This window comes from Polypterus senegalus, chromosome 13 (genome assembly GCF_016835505.1).
Source record: "Polypterus senegalus isolate Bchr_013 chromosome 13, ASM1683550v1, whole genome shotgun sequence".
In the NCBI taxonomy this organism is placed as follows: Eukaryota; Metazoa; Chordata; class Cladistia; order Polypteriformes; family Polypteridae; genus Polypterus; species Polypterus senegalus.
Window position 1 is genome coordinate 53,116,904 of NC_053166.1, and position 21,969 is coordinate 53,138,872.

Consider the following 21,969-nt stretch of genomic DNA (forward strand, 5'->3'; position numbering starts at 1 on the left):
GAAGAATGGATCTATTGCACTTTGGGCTTGTTTGTAGTAGCTGTGTCTGTGCAGTAATTTGAAAATGAAAAAATGTTTTTCAGCAACAACACAGCATACATTATAATAAACCTTGAAGAAAAACAAACCGGTTTTGGAATGGTCTCTACAGTCCTCAGGCCTGAAAATCTTCGATAAATTTGTGGTGAGGTCTTAGATAAACAATTGTGGAAAATGGGTAAACGATTTGAAGCTGAAAGGGGACTGCAAGGAACAATAGAGAAAGAAATGTTGAAGCAGGAATATAAAAATTCTTAGTTGGTTTCAGGACCAGGACTGTTACGTTTTTATCACTGTTACTGTTTTTTTGTAGTAATGGTTAAGAAAAATTTTATTTTCATGCTTTTATGGAGAAAGGAGATAACACAGTTCCTTACGCAAAATACAACAAGCAGTGCTGAACAACCAGTAAACAATATAGAAGCATTCATGAACATAATCTCAATTTACTTGTGTCACATAATCATTTATCAGATATCCAGATGTATGCTCACAACATCCAAAAACACATGTAGTTTTGCTAGTATATTGTTAAATAATTCACTTCCAGAAAATCCTTTTGTGAATGGGTAGGGACTGTGCTCAAACGAGGTTGAGCTTTTGAATTGAACACCTGCACATTTTGCAGGTTTAGTACTCTCAGTATACAACTGCGATCATGTTAATGCATCTGTTTATGCAAAAGTGTAGGACATCTGTAATTGTACTGTACCTGTAAAATTGTGTAATAGTACACTTGCACTATAAAAGATGCAATGTAAAATAATGCTTGTTTGTATTATCCTTTTACTTCCCGATTTGCTGTCACATATTTGTGTTGTTTTATATACTCGCATTAGAAGAAACAACCAGTTTGAATACCATTCATCTGCTACTCGTTTTATCTTGTTTGTTTTTCCTGCACTTACAACTTTTTTTTATTGAATTTTAGTAACATAATATTCTCAGGCCTGCTGTGTCCAGTTTAGGATTATGGGGATTATGGCCACAGCCTATTCTAACAGTATCAAATACAAGGAAAGAGCTAGGAGTAGATAGAGTGCTCTTCTGTCTTTTAGTTTCTTCTTTATTTTTTAATTTTATAAGCATGTTTGACCTTTTTCCAGTATTTGATTAGTATTTCATATACTTTCTGAGCAGATTCAAATGATAAAAATTGTGTTTTTTGTAGCTCCCAATAATGTTCTGTGAATGGCAGTACAAAGCTTCAAAGAAAAATGCAGTATTAATCTGTATTGCAAAGGTTTGCAGAATTAATAGTCTTGAGAAAGTACAGATGCATCAGGGACCAATTATCATAGATCAAAGGAATACAAAAACAAAAGCTTCTTTATCACTGAGAACCTGAGTGATCATTGGTTTCTAAACATCTTTCATTGGTTTTGTTTGGTACCATTGCAAGGCTGGCATGATGCTTATGGATAGCTGAATTCTTCCTGATCTGATGTAGGGTGGGCCATTTTTCTTCACTGAAGTGCATTGCACACCATATTGGACTATCAGTTTTAATGGCATCACACAGATTTATATAAATTTTTATTTTTTGCTTAATTTTATATTTATAATTAAAATGCAGTGAAAGAATACAGAAACATGATTTTGTTATACAGTATAATCTGACAGTCCTACTGTATGTCTATTGAGAATGTGGAATACAGTTAACATCTGGGCTATTGTAGGCATGATACATTTAATGGTTGATGTGAATGCTGACTGTAAAATATTTTCAAGCATATACAGTATATTTGGTTTTATAAATATCCTAAAGAAACAGTTATTGCAGCCATATTTTTCAGCTGCAGTGCAATTTTTTTACTGGGATAGCAGATTGACTTTTTAGTGCTGAAATACAGTAGATTTTATACTTTTAAAGTTTTTAAAAACTCTGCTCTCAACTAATACAGTACTTAAATATTACACACTAGTTAAGTATTAAGTATTAGTTTAAAAGGCACATTGTATTTGAGATATAAAATACTGAATATTACTTCTAGAGTGTAATTTTGAGAAAATTTCCTTTATCAAATATCTACTGTACTAGGGCAATGATGACTATTGATGAGGTCATTTTGCAGTTTTGTTCTTATTCTCTCATCGTAGCCTGACAGAACCTTTGAAAAGGAGCTCATTTCCATTAATTATGAAGTTAAAATTATGATGCTTACATGACATGGTGTTTGTCATCTTGTAAACCAGATGAAACCTGAAATCCTTTTTTGTTTAACATGAGTGCTGTGAGCAGCAGTTTTATTTTTGTATCCCGTAACAAACCACAGTCAAAGTGTAGTGAGTGGAAATTTGTCATTCTTCTGCCCTAACTTTCCATCACATCTGTGACTACCTGATTATTCAAATTTTCACACTACATTGAAAATTGGACATAACAATTCATATTAATTCACTCTTTCACTTTTATAAGCACCATTGAAAGATATTTTGCAAAGTCACTAACAGTGGAAAACAATGAAGCTTTAGATGCATTTTTCAGCTGATCACTATAATGTAACAAAAGCACCTTGTGTGTACAGACATATCCACAGTGGCTAAAGGTTCATTATATTTTTTTGGGATAAAAAGGAAAGAGACCCAAAAGTGCTAATATTACTATTGTAGATTCAATTATTAAATGACTAATCCATATCCCAGGTGGTATAAGCAAGCACTGCAACACATTTCTATTGTTATTCATAATCCATGACCACCTACTCTTCAAGAGTACATTCAAATAGATCTTTCTAGCTGGTGTAGGATGCCATACCAGTATGTGAAAGAACAACAAACGGTGCCAGGGAATTTATTTTATGTCAGCAATTTGGTGCTATACCCATGTGTCAAAGAATACCTAAAAGTGACAAAATATTTTGTTTCATTAAAACATATTCAACTTGATTTTTTTTTTTGTGTGCCATGTGAGAGAATATAAACTCCTCATAGCCAGACATCTTAAGGTCTTGGAGTTTCACAGCATTGTTTCAATTAACTTTTTAATGAAAATACATTTTTTTTGCCTCTTCGACTAAAATCCATATTCTTCAGGAAAACAAAAAAAAAAATCATCTACCTGTCTTCTGCAACCTCTTAGTTTAGTACATGCAATTAGCTGGAGCCTATCACTGCATAGCGTGTTAGTCAATTGAAGCACATTGTTACCGCAATCACTCAGTGTTAGGTAGTTTGCTATTGAGGTGATAGATTGCTTTTTTGACTCTAGCTGGTTTATAGTGTAGGTTTGCCACCCACTATCAGTATTTATTTTTTGAGCACCAAAAAAAGGTAAAATGCAAGAAGGTAATAACTGCTTTTGCTTCTTTCATTTGCTTGCTTACCTATTTTGGATTTTGTATTGTTTAAAGCATGTGGAAAACAAAGCTGTCCTTATGTCAGATTTAGTCTATTGGCAGCAGTTTTTTTCTGTTCTCCAGGGAATTAAATTACATGAGAAAATTAAATATTTTGTGGATCATGGTGTTTAGTAAATTCTATGACATTTCTGACCAAGACCAGCTAACACCTATTCTCTTCCTGGGCATTTTGCATTAAAGCAAACAAAATGTCAGTATCCACAATTGTTTTTAAATCATAAGAAATTAATAATATTTTTTTTTCTTCTTTCACCCAGCTGTTTATCAAATAGGTCCTCTTTATATCTGGAATGATTCAGTCTTGTTCAGATTGCACTTTCATGCACTTGTGATTGGATCACTTGGGCAACATTCAAAGATGGTCAGGACAGGATCAAATAGTATTTTCTGTGAGCATACAATAACCACATTAGTAGAATCTGATTTGAGTTAGTGCAATAGAAAGATGACACTGGTTGTCTGTCTAGATACAATTCAGGTACTGAAGATGCATTTTAATGACTGGTATTGATTTAATCCAGGTAAATTATATCTGCCTACAGTCCATATACTGTACAAAACATGCCAGTCATTAAAGTGGCCAGTAGACAGCTGAATTCTGATAGTTAGTAAGATTTAAGAAAGTATGAGTAGAAGTTCAAACAGAATCAAAATAAATTAATTATGCATTTCCTTTGATTCCTAATTTTTTGTATTATGGTGTTTCAGATCATTACCATGTTTACTTTAATATATTAAGATCCAGGGCTTTATCAGTATTCTGTCCCCTGATAAGATTAGACCGTTGTGTGTTTGCTGGTTAACATGTTTGGTAAAGGAAGTTTACAGGTTTGTTAGTTTTAGTTTTTAGAGACACAGTCAATAACATAACATTCTCAACCCAATTTAAATTCAGGCTTGTGGTGGCCCGGAGCATCCATGGTTCAGCAGTTTCAGGCAATAGAAAAAACAGAAAAAAGCACTATATGCAGTAACAGATCATCACATGGCAAACTCTCATCAAAATGGGACAAACCTAGAATCACCAGGTAACACACAAGTTGCTGAAATGTGGGAGGATAACAGGAGTATTGTTTCTCCAAAAAAAGAAAAAGAAAACCCTTACAGAGTGGAATGAAGTACACATAGTCAGAGTCTGGGCTGAGATTCAAACCTAAGACACTTACTTTATCATGTGGCTAACCACCTCCCCACTGTGTCCCTCCACAGTCATTATTTATGTGATTTTTTTATACTGTATATTGTGTACATATGTGCATACATACATACACAAAAAACATACACTTTTTTATTTTCTAAAGTGTTAAGTAACCTTTAGTGCTAATTAGGAAAGCAGGAGTCATTCAAGCGAGGCTTGTCAGATCCACCAAATATTAAAGTTCTTTTCCTGCAATTTTTAAAACTCTCCCTTAGTAGCAGGTGATCACAGAAAGTGGCAAGGCCCTTATCAGCAGCTAATTACCACAGATTATTTCTTACAACAGTCAGTTATTACAGCAAACTGCCCAAATCTCTTGTAGCTGGTACTTTATCCCAGGCCTTCTAATGCTTACATTTGTTACAATTTAAAAATAAAAAACTTGACACTGGTATACAGTGATTTTGGTGCCAACGATGTCTGAACGGTTTTATATTAAGTTTATGGTGCTGATTAAGAATATGACTTTGCCAGATTGGCTCTAGTTTCTGAGATATTTAATAGTTAATTAATTAATTAATGCAACATTTTTGAAAAGCATTCAGAATTGCAAGAATATTTTTATTTTAGTTACAACTAGTAAGTAAAAAGTCTAACATCATGCAAAAAAGAAATTAAAAATATCTAACAGTGACAGGAAAAATTTATGTGGTGATTTGATTAATTGATACAATATTAATTAGTTATTAATTGTTATTAATGTCAATGCTTCAAAAAATGCTGTTGATGTGATTTCCTTTTATGTGTGTCATCAGGAAGATCACGTTGGAGACTCCAACAGTAGTCTGCCATCATGTGCATGTCCCATCTGCCTTGATATCTCTCCTCCATCACCTTCATATCCTGGTGAATCCTCTTGCCTTGTTCTTCGCTGAAGTCTCCAAGGTTATCTGGAAATCTGTTTAAATGGCTATGGAGATAGTGCATCTTTATGCTCATATTAACTCCCAAATTTCTGAAGTTAGCAAGCATATCTTGCACAATTCTTCATAATTGTCTGATCTGTGTCACAACAGAGACATAACTCTTCCAGGCCGATGCCTCAGTGTCATTCATGCGTTTGGTAAAATTGGAATCGTTCATGAGTTTACGAATCTGAGAACTGTCAAAGATTCCAGCTTTTAGTTTTTCCATGCTCAGTCCAGGGAATGATCTATAAATGTACTTGAAGCAATTACCCGTTTTGTCCAAAGCCCTAACAAATTGCTTCATCAATCCTAGCTTAATATGAAGTGGTGGGAGAATGATTTTGGTCTTGTCCACCAGTGGCTTGTTGATGATATTCACAGCACCAACAATCATTTCTTCCCTTGTAGGCCATGACACTTTTGTCCAATGATCTTGCTTTGCCCTGCTATCCCAGAGGCACATGAAGCATGGGTATTTTGTGTATCCAGATTGCTGTCCAAGCAAGAAGTTCACCATCTTCAGATTAACACAAATCGATCGCTGATGTTCATGATAATGGATTTTCTGTAATACAACTTTTACATTTTCATATTCATCTTTAAGTTTTGTTGAGTGAGCAATGGAAAGTGATGCATTTAAAGCTTCTAATAAAGCTGTCTATAAAAAGCCGCCAGTCTTCTGGTCGATATTCTGTTAGTCCCATTTGAAGTACAATTCCTGGGATATCATTGCAGTATACAAGTTCTTCCTCTTGGTTGAAATATGAGAAAAGCCTGTCTTCTCTTTTCCGATAGGCTGTAATTTTAACTCCCGCCTTTATAAGATTTCGTTAATTAAGTCTGGACGCTAAAAGTTCAGACGCTTGCTTAGACAGATGTAAGTCTCGAATCAGGTCGTTGAGTTCTTTTTGGCTTAATGGTTGAGGCGTCGAAGAGCTTCCCTCAAATTCACTTCCACTGCTACTACCTGCCATACATTCCAATCCCTGCCTCTCTTCAGAGTCTGACAGTGGCTGGTTTGGTGGTCTGGTAAACACTGGTATGGGAATGTCATTGCCATGTGGAATAGGTCGTTTTGCTAATTCCAAATCCGGATAATCCCACCGAGCTTTCTTGTAACGATTAAAGCCTTTAATCTTTACAACACAAAAATAACAAGCGTCATGGTGGTTTTCGGTTCTCTCCATACCATTGGCACACCAAAGTTTAAACTTTTTCTTTCACGTTTTGTCCACTGTCGTAGGTGCTCCACATATGTTTTGCAAACCATATGTGGAGCCCAAGACTTATCCTGGTCTCCAAGCTGTACTCCAAAATAAGACAGGTATACTCAATGCACAGTCTGTGATATTTCTTCTTTGTCTTTCAGCCATGTACTCTCCACAGATGTAGCAGAATACATCAGGATTGTTGATGCAGGCTCTTCTTGATGAAGTCATAATTTTTACTTGTATTTATATGCAAAATACAAGACAGAACCTTTTTGGGTATAAACCAAGTCTGGGTTGACAAACTTATACTGTAGCCAACTTCTTTCCTCTGCAAATTCACAGTTGAATTCTGGCTTCAAAAAGTCACTTTTATAGCATTGTAGGCCTACAAAGTGAAATACAAAATAATTATATGGGATATTTCATTACCTAAGACATTGTTAAAGAGTCAAAAAACAGACCAAAAGCTATTGCATTTGTTATCACACACAAGTCGCATTGGGGTAATGCATCCCAAAAACTAGAACCAATTCAGCAAAGTAATGGGATTTTTGAATTCAGCACCCTCAAAATACCATAAATCCATTCAAAAAACCTTGGCACCTGAAAAATTTTTTTTTTTTTGTAAACCTGTGAATAGATATTACTTTAATTATGACAGCCAACTGCATTATGCTGCACTGGTAATGGCCCATATGCTGTAGGATTTAGCTTATCTTTTGTTGGTATGTATAGTATCTTGAACAAAACCATTTAAAACAAGAATTATTTTGCCATCACTAGATGACATAGCTCAATTAGGGGAGAAAAAGGTTAACTTATCAGTCAATTTAATTTGAAATTTTGTTTCCAACAGCCTTTTTTAGTGTGACAGTACTGAATAATTAAATTGGCATAGATTTTATTAAGCTAAAAGAACAGTGTTTTAAAGAAAAAGGAAGTGGAACTCGAAAAAAGAAATGCAGTTTTTTTTTGTTGAGTTTGGCTGGTATTTTGGTCTGATACAATACAATACAATTTATTTTTGTATAGCCCAAAATCACACAAGAAGTGTCACAGTGGGCTTTAACAGGCCCTGCCTCTTGACAGTCCCCTAACCTTGACTCTCTTAAGAAGACAAGGAAAAACTCCCAAAAAATCCTTGTAGTGGGAAAAAATGGAAGAAACCTTGGGAAAGGCAGTTCAAAAAGATACCCCTTTCCAGGTAGGTTGGGTGTGCAGTGGGTGTCAAAAAGAAGGGGGTCAATACGATACAATACACAGAACAAACACAAGTAATCCTCAATACAGTATAAAAATAAAAAGTACGGAGCAGAATTTAAAAGTAGATGATATCACATAATATGAATTGTTTAGAGTCCAGGTGACCTCAGCCATCAAGCTGCCTCCCCCATTTGGCCATTCCACAGCTGAAACAGTGCCTGGCCAACCAATCCAATGAAAGGACCCTTCTACCCCAAGATGCCTGCAATCCTCCATCAGGGATGACTTTACCTTAGGCAGGCAAAACAATTTGGCAGGTGGGCCATGACACCAAATGCCACATTTGAGTACCGAGAAGAGAAACAGAATAGGTGAGGGTTAGTAACAAATTATAATGATCATGTTACTTATGTTTTAGTGCTAATGACTAACAACAGAGATGTAGTCTGTACAGTTAATCAGCAGATCTAGTCAGGATATGCTAAACTGAAGTAGTGAGTCTTCAGCCAGGATTTAAAAGCTGAGACCGAAGGGGCCCCACTTATAGTAGCAGGCAGACCATTCCACAGTTTAGGGGCCCTGTAACTAAAAGCTCAACCTCCCACTGTTATTTTATTAATCCTTGGAATCATAAGCAGACCGGCATCTTGAGATCTTCATGTGCGCTGTGGTTTGTAAGTCATGTTAAGTTCAGACAAGTAAGCCGGACCTGGGCCATTTAATGCTTTAAAAGGAGGATTTTGAACTCTTACCTAAACTTAACTTGGAGCCAGTGTAAGGATTTAAGAACTGGAATTATGTGTTCGTATTTTCTTGTTCTTCTAATAATTCTTGCAGCAGCATTTTGGATTAACTGGAGGCTGTATAAAGAACAGTTTGAACATCCGGTGAACACCGCATTGCAGTAGTCAATTCTGTTAGAAATAAAGGCATGAATTAATTTCTTCTTCTTTCCAAAAGGTCTCAAAAAACGTGAACTTTTCAATGACTAACCTTTAGTACTGTGTGTGATTAGTTTTTATTTATATATATATATATATATATATATATATTTATATATATATATATATATATATATTTATATATATATATATATATATATTTATATTTATATATATATATATATTTATATTTATATATATATATATTTATATTTATATATATATATATATATATATATATTTATATTTATATTTATATATATATATATATTTATATTTATATTTATATATATATATATATATATATTTATATATATATATTTATATATATATATATTTATATTTATATATATATATATATATTTATATTTATATATATATATATATTTATATTTATATATATATATATATATATTTATATTTATATTTATATATATATATATATATATATTTATATATATATATATATATATATATATATATATATATATATATATGTATATATATATATATATACACACACGCACATACATTGCATTCGGAAGGTATTCACAGCGCATCACTTTTTCCACATTTTGTTATGTTACAGCCTTATTCCAAAATGGATTAAGTTAATTTTTTTCTTCAGAATTCTACACACAACACCCCATAATGACAACGTGAAAAAAGTTTACTTGAGGTTTTTGCAAATTTAGTAAAAATAAAAAAACTGAGAAATCACATGTACATAAGTATCCACAGCCTTTCCTCAATACTTTGTCGATGCACCTTTGGCAGCAATTACAGCCTCAGTCTTTTTGAATATGATGCCACAAGCTTGGCACACCTATCCTTAGCCAGTTTCGACCATTCCTCTTTGCAGTACCTCTCAAGCTCCATCAGGTTGGATGGGAAGCATCGGTGCACAGCCATTTTAAGATCTCTCCAGAGATGTTCAATCAGATTCAAGTCTGGGCTCTGGCTAGGCCACTCAAGGACATTCACAGAGTTGTCCTGAAGCCACTCCTTTGATATCTTGGCTGCGTGCTTAGGGTCGTTGTCCTGCTGAAAGATGAACCGTCGCCCCAGTCTGAGGTCAAGAGCGCTCTGGAGCAGGTTTTCATCCAGGATGTCTCTGTACATTGCTGCAGTCATCTTTCCCTTTATCCTGACTAGTCTCCCAGTTCCTGCCGCTGAAAAACATCCCCACAGCCACAGTATTGGCCTGGTGAAGAGCAGTGCCTGGTTTCCCCCAAACATGACGCCTGGCATTCACACCAAAGAGTTCAATCTTTGTCTCATCAGACCAGAGAATTTTGTTTCTCATGGTCTGAGAGTCCTTCAGGTGCCTGTGTGTGTGTGTATGTATGTGTAAATATATATATATATATATATATATATAAGGACGTGTATCTTCTAATTTAACAACAACTTGGAATTTCTGGTAGTGGAGTGTCTTTTATAAGTTAAATGGAGTCGATATAAAAATTGGGTATTACAGATTGGGTTGTATTACCCTTTAACACTTAAAATTCATTAGTCATGAATTATTTTTTTCCCTTCTAATTAGATTGTACAATATCTTTAGCATATTGGGACCAGCTGCACATGATCTACTTGTATAAGGCTATTTAGTTTTGTTATTTTAGTACCTATAAAGTGAAACATACTATATTTACATACCTTTCTCTTTGGTCTATACAGAAATGCTACCATCAGTATGACAATTTTATTGTATTTGTAACATAGGGCCTAGCTTTAGACTAGAAGTAAACTTTAAACACATAAGTGGAGTGCTTGGTCCAACCTTGCAAGTTTATTTTTTTTTTTTTTTATCAGTGATAGCTATTAAAACATAGAATTGTGGGTCATTGTAAATTCGGGTGCTGAAAATGTATAAGACTTTAAAAGCAATTAAAACTTAATGGCATAAACACTTCTATAGTTCATTCATTTATTCATTTTCCACTGCTTATCTGGGAACAGGTTGCAGGAGCAATAATCTTAGCAGTGAGTTCCATACGTCCACTTCCCCAGCCACACTTACCAACTCATGTTGTGGGATCCCAAGGTGTTCCCAGGCCATCTGGGAGATACAGTCCTCCCAATGAGGACTGGGTCTGCCCTGTAGTCTCATTCCAACTGGTCGTGCCTGTAAAAGTTTGGGAGGCATCTGATTCAGATGCCCGAATCACCTAAGTTGACACCTCTTGATGTGGAGGGTCAGCAGCTCTACTCTTAGTCTCTCCTGGATGATTGTGCTTCTTTCCCAGTCTTTAAGGGAGAGCCTATCCACCCTGTGGAGAAAGCTCATTTCAGCCCCTTTGTACCCATGATCTTGTCTTTTTGTTCATTACCCAAAGCTCATGACCCTAGGCGAGGGTAGGGATGTAGATTGACTGATAAATCAAGAGCTGTGCCTTCCAGGTCAGCTCCTTCTTCACTACATAACTGTGCTTTCCACCCCGATTCATTTGTTGATCTCGCCATCCCTCCTTCCCTCACTTGTGAACATGACCCTCAGATACTTAAACCCCTGTACTTGAGGCAGTAACTCAACTCCCATTCATAGAGGACAATCCACCTTTTTTCGTACAGAGGACCATGGCATCAGATTTGTAGGTGCTGATCCTCATATTTGCTGCTTCACACTTCTGTTCCAAATTATTAGGGTTTGTTTTTTAGAAACTCCATCTAATGGCATTTGTTTTTCCAAAAGGTAAATGTGTAGTATTAAAATTTGCAGATTTTTGAAAACCAGCTTGGGATAATAATTTATCACATTTACTGCCATTACCTAAATAAGTTTGTGTTGCTTATATCCTAAGACTGCCTTCTTGTGACTTCTAAATAATATATTTCTGTCTTATTTTAGGGAAACAAAGTTAGTGGAAAGGAAGAAGACATAATAAGAAACTTAAGGATTTAAAATATTTGGCACCTTTTTTTAATCTGTGCGACTTAATTTCAACTGGCATAAAATAAAGCTGGAAACTACTGCTTCTGTAAAACAGCAAAGAAGATTGGAATTGGCTCCTGGGGTGTGGGGCTTGGCGATGCCTCAGGTAAGAACTTGTCTTTATTTCACAGAGTAGATTCTGATTAAGTTAATTTTGATAATGTCAGTGTACTAAAATAATCGTAAAAGTTCTTCATTTTGTTAAATATGAAATTTAATGTTTATTTTTACAGATACTGTATCTATAAAACAACTATTTTGACATTAAAACTATATATTTTGTTTGTGATGTAATTTTAAGTTAAGAGTCAAGTACTGCATATTTTACTACTTCCTCAGTTATATATATTATGATTTGTCTAATTTTAGTTGAGCTATCAATGAAGAGTTTGAGCTCTTAAACTGAATAGCAGTTTGCCTTGGGTACCTTAGAAGCCCCATACAGTGCAATAAACATTACAGGCACTCAGAAATTATTATCATAGATGAAATAATGACAAAGTAGTGGTGGTCCTGAGGCTAAGGATCTGCGCTGGTATCCTGAAGGTTGCTGGTTCGAATTCCCGTCACTGACAAAACAGATCCTACTCTGCTGGGCCGTTGAGCAAGGCCTTTAACCTTCGATTTCTCCAGGGGCGCTGTACAATGACTGACCCTGCGCTCTGACCCCAAGGGATATGCGATAACTAACAAATTCCTAATACAAGAAATTGTATAAGGCAAAATAAAAAAAAAAGTGATTGAAAGAAATTAAAGGGCAAAATTAAATTGTAGTCAAGGAAATTAGTAAAAAGTCTGAACACAAAAATGAATTAGCTGAAACAATCATGAAAACCAAAACACCAAACAAAACTCTTCATCTTAAGATATGTAGGAAAGTCCTAATCCTAACTTGACTACTTTCCTCAAACTCACACTAATATTTGTCATCTGCATTTTTTTCAAGGATTCAGTACTTGGATGGCTGAAGTTATGCATTGCCATCTTTTATAGGTGAAATAAGATGACAAACATGTCATAAAATGTTTAGATCATGTAATTGGCAGTGGGTATAGTAATCTGTTAAAAATATTGCCAGAGCCATGCAAAGGTAGTCATATCATTGGGGATAATACACAAAAAAAAAAAAAAATTCAAATTGGCCTCACCAAAATAATGATAAATTAGTAAACAAGTGAATGTGAGCATGCAAAAATTCAAGACATGAAACAAATTGGATTAGGGATTTCAAAAAACAAGGATTCATCAAACTGCCAAATGCATCTTTGAGGATAGATGAGGGAAATGCACTGAGAGATGGGGAGAACATGCATAGTTCACCCAAAGAAATATCAGACATTGGATTTGAGCCTTAGATTCTGGATCTGTGAGACAACAGCACTTACCACTGTGTCGCAATTAAGTAAAAGTAAATACTGCATGTTTTTGTATGGTAGTTTTATATTAGAAACTCATATATAATATGTATAAGATTCAGAATATAATGTTATTGGATTTTTGCATTTCTGTAATTGTAAGGGGAACGTAGAGAAAAGTGTAAAGAGTATTTAAGCTGGAATTCATCAATCCGCTGACTTATCTTGCTTTTTTAATGTAGCATAGGTTATGTAGTTCATCACACTGTTATAAGTATAAGTGAAAGAGTACCAGATGGTTTCATGTCGTAGCTCCTCCATACATAAGGAACAGTGCATGGTTCATTCAATCAAATGAAGAGAACATTTTAGTGGGTCATTTTGTCACTAAAACAAATGTTTCTCCTTTTCAGCCCAGCATAAGTGGGATGGATCCTCCCTTTGGGGATGCCTTTCAAAACCACACGTTTGCAGACCAGGCCCTGACCAGCACCGATTTGTTATCGGGCAACTCTGATCCAGATTTTATATATGAAGTGGTAAGCTCAGTAATGATTTTTTGATTATGTTGAGATAAATGTATTCCTTGTACTGAGTGACAGTATTGGAAGAAATAAATAAGCCTTTTGTAGTAAACAATTCTAAAATCTAAAGATCTGTAAAACTACATTCAAATTTGTATAATCTTTCTCAATATTTTGCACAGTATGAACTTTGAATTCAGATTTGTTTTATTTATATAGATATGGACAGCTCACAAATGGCCCTGAAATTCAATATATATATAGTAGAGTATACTGTATATGCATTTTTTTTTTAATAAATTAGGTTTTGCGTGATTTTCTTTCCATTCCTTTTTTGAAACTTGCTTAATCCAATTCAGGGTCATGGGGACAAGTGCAACTGTGGAATCACTGGGAGCAAAGCAGATCTGAATTCTGTTATGTGGGACGTTCACAAACATATCGAGAAGCACTTGCTCACTACAGCACCAGTTTAAACTTAACAGATAACATGCTTGTCTTTAGGGTGTGGAAAGAATTCTGGCAAGCCTAGAAGACATGGAGACAAATTGAGAATGTACAAACTCCATGTAGACAATGAAAGGGCCATGGTTCAAATCAAAGTTTGCAATGCTGAGTGTTAGCAGCCCCAACAAATGTGCCACTGTGCTGTTCATATACTAGGTTCTTAAATTACCTAATCTGCAAGACACACTTTAATTCCAGTTGGTGGCATGGGTGCCAAAAAGGATATAGCACATAGAAGAATGAAGTGTAGCCATATTTTATCTATCACAATGTGTGTCTATTCATTTCATGCTATTGTATGTAAATTGCATTCTTTTGTTGTGGAAAGTGAAATCAACCAAGTTGATTTTAGCATTTTAATGTAATGAAAGGTATTTGATAGATACTTGGAAAGATGAGTTGCTTTTAGACACATCTTAGTTATGTTGTGGTAAGTGTATTGTGCAGCTTCATGTTTACTTTACTTTTCATTAAACCCAAAATTATTTTCAAAGAATCCAGACAAAATTGAGTGTTGTTTAATAGGCCTGTACAATATATACAGTATCAGTTAGAATTCAGTCAGTGTCCATGTTACTGTTTGTTAATGCACTGGAGATAAACAGTGCGTGTCTGTTAAAAATACCAGAATTTGAAAACCTTATCATAATCGTTCTCAATGCCAAAAATTAAAAAAAAAACAAATTTCCTGTTTTTTCTTTCTTTCTTAGGATAGAGAAATGAGTTGCAGACAGAGTCCACGATGTGATATCTTTGCAGTTGGTGACTGCAAAGATGTTGAAACCATAGATCATTTAACAGATGTTCTGGATGGTGATCCAACTTACTTCTCAAACTTTGAACAGTGGGACACATACTGGGAAGATCTAACCAAGTACACAAAGCTTGCCAGCTGTGATATCTGGGGAACTAAGGAAGTTGATTTTCTTGGCCTGGACGATTTATCTAGTCCTTATCAAGATGAGGAGGTAATTGGCAAAACACCTACACTGGCACAACTTAATAGTGAAGATTCTCAGCCTGTTTCAGACTTGCTTTGCTACACTGATATGTTGTTGAGTCAGAAGCCAAATACACTTGCATCTTCTTTAAGTGGAAAGAAAATGACAAATCGGTTACTGGCTTCAGCAGCTCCTAAGCCGAACAACCTTCCAGATTATGCAGACGTTTTTCAAAAGGCCACCAGGCCAGTCCCTTCCAGCACAGAAACCATAAGTAAGACACAGATACAGAGTGCCAAGGTAGCGGCTCTACATTCAGACAGTAAGGACTATGTCAGAAAAGCCAAGGTCAGGATCAGCACAGCACCCCTCAGACCAGCTGTTGAAGCAACTCAGGCTAAGGCTGATATCACAATTAAATCTTCTTTTAATGAATCTAAACCAGTGGAGATTGAAAAGAAGATGGAAAGTTCAAGTAGTGAACCTTCAGATATCCCAGAGAAAAGTATTTCTCTTAACTCAACAGTTCATGAGTTCTTTCCAGGACAAGAGGGCAGCCAGGTGCTACTGCCTGGTAACACTATGGTAACAGACCACTCTCAGAAGAAAGAAGAGCACAATTATTCTCTCTTTGTGACAGAAGATGAGTCTGAACAGGCAGGCAAAACTGAGGAAGATATTGATGAAGAAGAGGATGCTGACGAGTTGGAACTGGAAGATGAAGACCATGATGAAGGCTTTGGTAGTGAGCATGAGTTCTCTGAAAATGATGAGGAGGAAGAAGAAGAAGAAGAGGAAGAAGATTATGAGGATGATAAAGATGAGGACATGAGTGACACTTTTTCTGAACCAGGTATGATGTTCTATTCTCAGTTGACATAGTACAACTGATGCAGTATTAATAAAATAAGTCTATAATTCATAAGAATAAATTCATGCCAAATTGCACATTTTAGAAGGCTAAATTTAAAAGCAGTACATATGTTGTGGTTTGAAATTCTCATTTCCATGTGCTAATTAACCTAATTAACATGCAAAAAATTGCCACTCTCCAGCACTATGATTGAGTATACCTACCATACTTTGTGACAAGCTTCGTCACAGGCTTAACAGAATTTCATATAGTTTTCAGCTATTAACTGTTTATAGCATAAGCACTATATAAAAAGTTAATTGGTGCACTTACATTTCCTTAAGAAACAGGGTGGGTGGAGAAAGATGCACTACAATGAAGCGTCTTCATAATGGCATTCTGAAGTTTCTGTCGTAGTCGTCTATGGAAGTGGAGGTCTATGAAAGGACATATGCCACCAGCCATCATTTCAAGGGTAGTCTACCTTCATTGAGGGGGTAGTGTGGAAGGTTGTTGGCATATGCATAGAGACAGGTCAGGTTTAAGGTTTGAAAAGTTACAGCAACAGTGGAAGGAGATACCTCACATGCATGCACACATGTGGGAGTTTGAAATAATAAAAAAAGTTTATATTGGGTCAAGGAAGACGTAGCGAAGTTAGAGTCGCTACGTGCAAGATCACTGGGGGACTCCCTAAGCATCACAGGTAATTAACATTGGAAACCCCACCATGATATAAAATACTAGCATGGATGCTAGACATGGCATTTTGGCCAATCTGATCTGTAGACCATCTGGAGAGCAGTGAGGATAGACAGACAAGTACTTTTGTGTAAAACTCTGATTTAATAATGGAGTTGACACAGTTGTTGGAAAAGAGAGGTGGTGATCTTGAAAGTTGTGTTTTTGAAGCAGAAAATTTATAGAAAATAACATCTTTTTATTATTTTGTCAGTACTTAAGAAACTGTTTATGCTTGGTTGGTGTGAAAAAAGTTTCAAATACCATAGCATTCTGAAATTTCACCTAATCCCCTGATCACTTAATCCCTTAATCCAATTCACGGTCCCAGGAGCCAGAGCCAATTCTTTCAGCACTGGTTGCAGCACTGGAACCAACCTTGGACAAGGTGTCAGTCCATTGCAGGGGCCGCTCATATACATACCAACAATCATATGGCCACTTTAGATGCACCACTTAATCTGAAATGCATGTCTTTAGGTTGTGGTAGAAAGACCAAAGAATCCAGAGAAAATCCCAAATACACGGGATGAACATGCACACTTCATGCATGATTTGAAACCAAAATGCTGATTTTAACTTAATTCAACTAAAATGTTTTACTCTTTAGTTATGAAAAATGTTATGGTATGATTTATTGAGATTAGTTGGAGAAGCAGTATAACCTCTACAACACCCATACAATAATTCAGCAATGCAGATAAGACAGTCTTATTGAAGGATTCTTTCTGTTCATCTTGGTCGCAAATGGGCTATCATGAAGGATATATATTGATAGAGAACTTTTAACTCAATATAGCAGTTGTAGTACTTTATTAAATAGATGTGGTAGCAATTTGAATTGAACAAGATGTGCATGTCATATCCAGTAATTTTATTTTATAGACAAGGTGTACCTTACAAATGTAAAAGGCAAATTACAAGTAATCTAGAGCAGAACAAAGAAAATTATCCAAGTTATCTAATAAAACATTACTACTTATAACTTTAGTATAGATTTTATGTTTTTATCAAAACAGCACTATTTAACACCCTAGTTATAACTGTTGTATCACTGATATATACTCACTATTTCCAAGTTTTGGTTATCATGTAATAAGGATAAACTTGTCTTTTAATGAATTTATGTAAAAAGTTCATAAGAAAATGTAGGGATTTTCTCAGTATAATATTGTTGCAAATTCTGTAATATTTTTTAAACTGTTAGGGCTTTTTTTATTAGCTACATCAACCAGCTGAAGCCTAAAAATATCACACTGAAAATATACAGGAATGTTTGATTTGTTTATCCTAAACTAAATCGTAAGAGGAAAATCTCAGGAGACAGCTAAGAAAACACTGTATCTGTACTTTCAAGGTTTGCTGCTTTAAGAAAGATAAATATTATTTACAGTAGCTGTAAAAAAGTAACCAGCCCCTATACCTTTTTACACTGTATTGCATTACAATAGTGAATCTTAATGAATTGGATTTTTGCCATTAGTTAAAAAATATATTCTCTAATAATGAAAGACAATTAAAACGAAAATGCCTCACTTCCAGTAACAGCTGCATTTTGCTCAACTGGGACACACACATTCTAAAAGAATCATGTCTTTAATTTCTGCAAAAGGTGCTGCCGCCAAATATTGACTTAGAGGGGTGGATAGATGCTTGCATTGAAGACCAGGGAATAAAACAAAAATGTATTCAGAACTATTTTGAAAAGCAGTTTACTTGCTTTAAATCTTTGGATGTGATGTTTTTCTTTATAGAAGAAACAAGAATTTTTGTCTTTAAACTAGTTTAATCGTACAGGGGTGTTACATAAATGATATAGGATGTATGAGAACAATTAGTTATGTTGGTTTTACAAAACTGGGTTCACGTACAGCAAAATAAATTATTATTTGTGAATTTCTAAGCCTCTTTTGACCTGTTTGCCTTTGAATGAACAGTATTAAATTTATGGATTGTTTGCTGATCTAGCATGCTTTGTTTCAGGGTGTGAAAATGACCAGGTGGAAGATCTGAAAGGTGTAACAACAGGCTTCTCCAGGAAAAGAGGCAAACGGAGATACTTTTGGGAATATAGTGAACAGCTAACGCCTTCCAAACAAGAGCGAATGCTGACGCCTTCAGAGTGGGACAGAGATACATTGCCAAGTAACATGTACCAAAAAAACGGCCTTCATCATGGTGAGAGGAATTGCTTTGTACATTCTGGCAAAGTAGTGTTAAAACTGTGAAAAATGCTAATTTTTTATTAAACTTTTATGTTCAGAATTTATTGCCTATCAGTGCAAATGTATTTGGTCTGTAAGCATTAAGTCATCTAATGTTTTAAAGTACCAGCATAAAGTGCCCTTTATAAGACAGTTGTTTTTCTTGCATTTATTTTCTGTAGATATTTTCTCCTTTTCTTATATACTTCATAATTGCTTATTTATAACTTAAATTTATTCACCTCACCTCTTTTTGTGGATTTTATATTGAATAGAGGAGAGTCAGAGAAAATACAAAAATATTACTACTTAATTCATTAATTAATTTAATTCAATGTGTTTTATATGCCATTAAAAACTGTGGGTCTTACAGACAGCAAGAGTTAAATGAATATCTAGCATAATTTCTCTTACCCCACAATCTTAAACTTAGATTAAACAGGTTTGGAAAATGGATAAAATAAATACAGGTACATATATTTGTGTAATTGTATTATAGACCAATGGCAAAATTCTGCTTGCCATGTAAAAAAAAATACTACCCAACAAGAAATGCAAAGTTCATTAAAAAAATGTAAAAACTGTTGGCTAAAATGATATTTAGCAGTTTAACTTTTTAAAATTAACATTACAAAAGCATAATAAAGTCTGGAAATTAACGTTATTAACCAATAATGTTTTTTTCATACAACAGGTAAATACACAGTAAAAAAATCTCGAAGAACTGATGTTGAGGATCTAACTCCAAATCCCCGCAAACTTCTTCAAATTGGGAATGAGTTGAGAAAATTAAACAAGGTTATCAGTGATTTAACTCCTGTCAGTGAGCTTCCACTGACAGCAAGACCCCGCTCTAGAAAGGAGAAAAACAAACTGGCCTCCAGGTATAAGAGTTGATTTTTCTGTCTCATTGTTTTGCTTTTTCATTTTTAATAACTTAAGTTTTAGCAGCAAACATACCACTCCCAAACCTGCTTTCTAATTCTGGATTGAATGGAATGGCTGGGCAATGTAGTAGTAGGTAACACTGCTACCTCATGAATACAGTGTACTGCTTTCAAATCCTACACCAGAATATTACCTTTATGGAATTTATATGTCATCTTCAAGTCAACATGGCTTTGGTTTTCCTCCTGTATCTCCAGAGAAGTGAATTGGCAGTTCCAAGTTAGCCCTGCCAAGAGGTGTTTCCTGCCTTTCACCTACATTTGTATTAGGCACATTTTGCCATCTTTAATACATACAAAAGTCAAATTACCATAAGCTGCCATAATTCATGGTGTTCTTAAGAAATGTTATGATTTACTTCACGAGGTAGAAGTACATAATAAGCAAAAATATTTGCATCAAATATATGATATTCTAAAATGTGTGCTTCAGTTTAAATGTTTAAAGTCTAAATATTCTCATTATAATAGAATAGAATAGAATAATAGAATTTTTTCATTTTTTACCCTCTGATATAGTTCCATTGAGAGCTAGATCCCTAGTAAAGGATAAAAATCCAAAATAACATTATATTCGTAATTACTGACCTTGAAATTGTCTAAACCAATACCTTACATGCTTATGTTTGAAATTTGTCATTTACAACCTTTTGGGAATGGGTCTTAGAGGGCTAGTACGTACCAAAAAATATTATCAAATTCATGATCAGCAGCGTATAAAAAGCTACTCCAGAAATCCCCTAATCTAGTATAAAAGCTACTCCAGAAATCCCCATTTTTGAAGTTTTGTTTAAAAAAATTTTAAATCCTCAAATCCCAATAGAGGCTGAACCTCTAGGAACATTTCTAAGATAAGCATATGTGCTTAAAAGAGTTGTTTATATTAAAGTAAACATATATCAAAATTAGAGTTACACAGTACACTGGTACTGAAAAGGTATCAAAAAACCCAGTTTCTAAAAGGTATAGTACCAGCATTTCAGTATTTTCACTTCCAGAAGTACCCATTGTGTTAAAAAAAATAGTAGTACAACTTCAGTAACCTGATGAATTACTGTTATTAGTAGTGATATTTCTGCATGGTAAATAATTTACTTGTAGATGTAGTAGTGTAATAGAAAAACAACAGACCCAAATGGCATGACATGCACACCACTTGTTCTGAGTATTTAACTCATTCATTAAAAGGGACTAGTTCAAAATAATAGCATGGTATAGTTTAATTAGAGAATTAATTCATTCTGTGGAAAAAAACAGGTGTCATTATTTGTCTTTTATTAAGAAAGAAGGGAAGCAAACGTTTCACATGTTAATTTATAATATATTTTCTTCTGAATTGTTAAATAAAATTGGCCATTCCAAACATGATCTAAAATTAACTGTTAGCACTGTTACAGACAGAAGACGTTTGATCGAAGCTAAGCTATCAGCAAGGAGCCCCTGTAAAGCACCATTGTTGAAAAAACTGCATGTGCAGAATCAGTTAAAATTTGCCAAGGAACACATCAGTTGGTTCCAAGAGAAATGGCATAATGTTCTGTGGACTGATGAGAGTAAAATTGTTCTTTTCGGGTCTAGTGGTCATCAACAGTACGTTAGACAACCCCCGGGTACTGAATTCAAGCCATTGTACACTGTGAAGACAGTGAAGCATGGTGGTGCAAAAATTATGTTATGGGGATGTTTTTCATACAATGGTATTGGTCCATTTTATCATACACCAGGGATCATGGATCATTTTGAATACCTCAGAATATTTGAAGAGATTATATTGCCGTGTGCTGAAGAGGAAATGCCCCTAAAATGGGTGTTTCAACAAGACAGCAACCCCAAACACACAAGTAATAACACATCATCTTGGTTGCTGACTAAAAGGATTGAGTAATGGAGTGGTCAGGTCAGTCCTCTGATCTCAACCCCAATGAAAACTTGTGGGGTGACATTAAAAATGCAGTTTTTGAAGCAAAACTCCAAAATTCATAGAAACTCAGAGAGAACTTGAGTTTGAAGAGAAAAATGTTGATTGGCACTGCTATTTTTTTAAACAGATTCATTTTCTTTGCTTCCTGTAAAAGAATAGAGCAGACTTGATAAAAT

General features: G+C 34.9%; 1 protein-coding gene across 3 annotated transcripts in view; it reads left to right on the top strand.

Annotated features, from left to right (window-relative positions):
• The window catches only part of crebrf (creb3 regulatory factor), a 58,310-nt gene that overhangs the window by 16,738 nt on the left and 19,603 nt on the right, over positions 1–21,969 (top strand). For 2 of the 3 annotated variants that reach the window (XM_039776514.1, XM_039776515.1), the window contains exons 2-6: positions 11,717–11,906; positions 13,569–13,694; positions 14,897–15,980; positions 18,705–18,899; positions 19,620–19,809. In XM_039776514.1, the coding sequence (XP_039632448.1) occupies positions 11,898–11,906; positions 13,569–13,694; positions 14,897–15,980; positions 18,705–18,899; positions 19,620–19,809 (1,604 nt within the window). In that variant the 5' untranslated portion in view covers positions 11,717–11,897. Of the gene's footprint in view, positions 1–6,810; positions 6,832–11,716; positions 11,907–13,568; positions 13,695–14,896; positions 15,981–18,704; positions 18,900–19,619; positions 19,810–21,969 lie in introns of those variants that run through there. The other variant, XM_039776516.1, reaches the window with a different exon arrangement.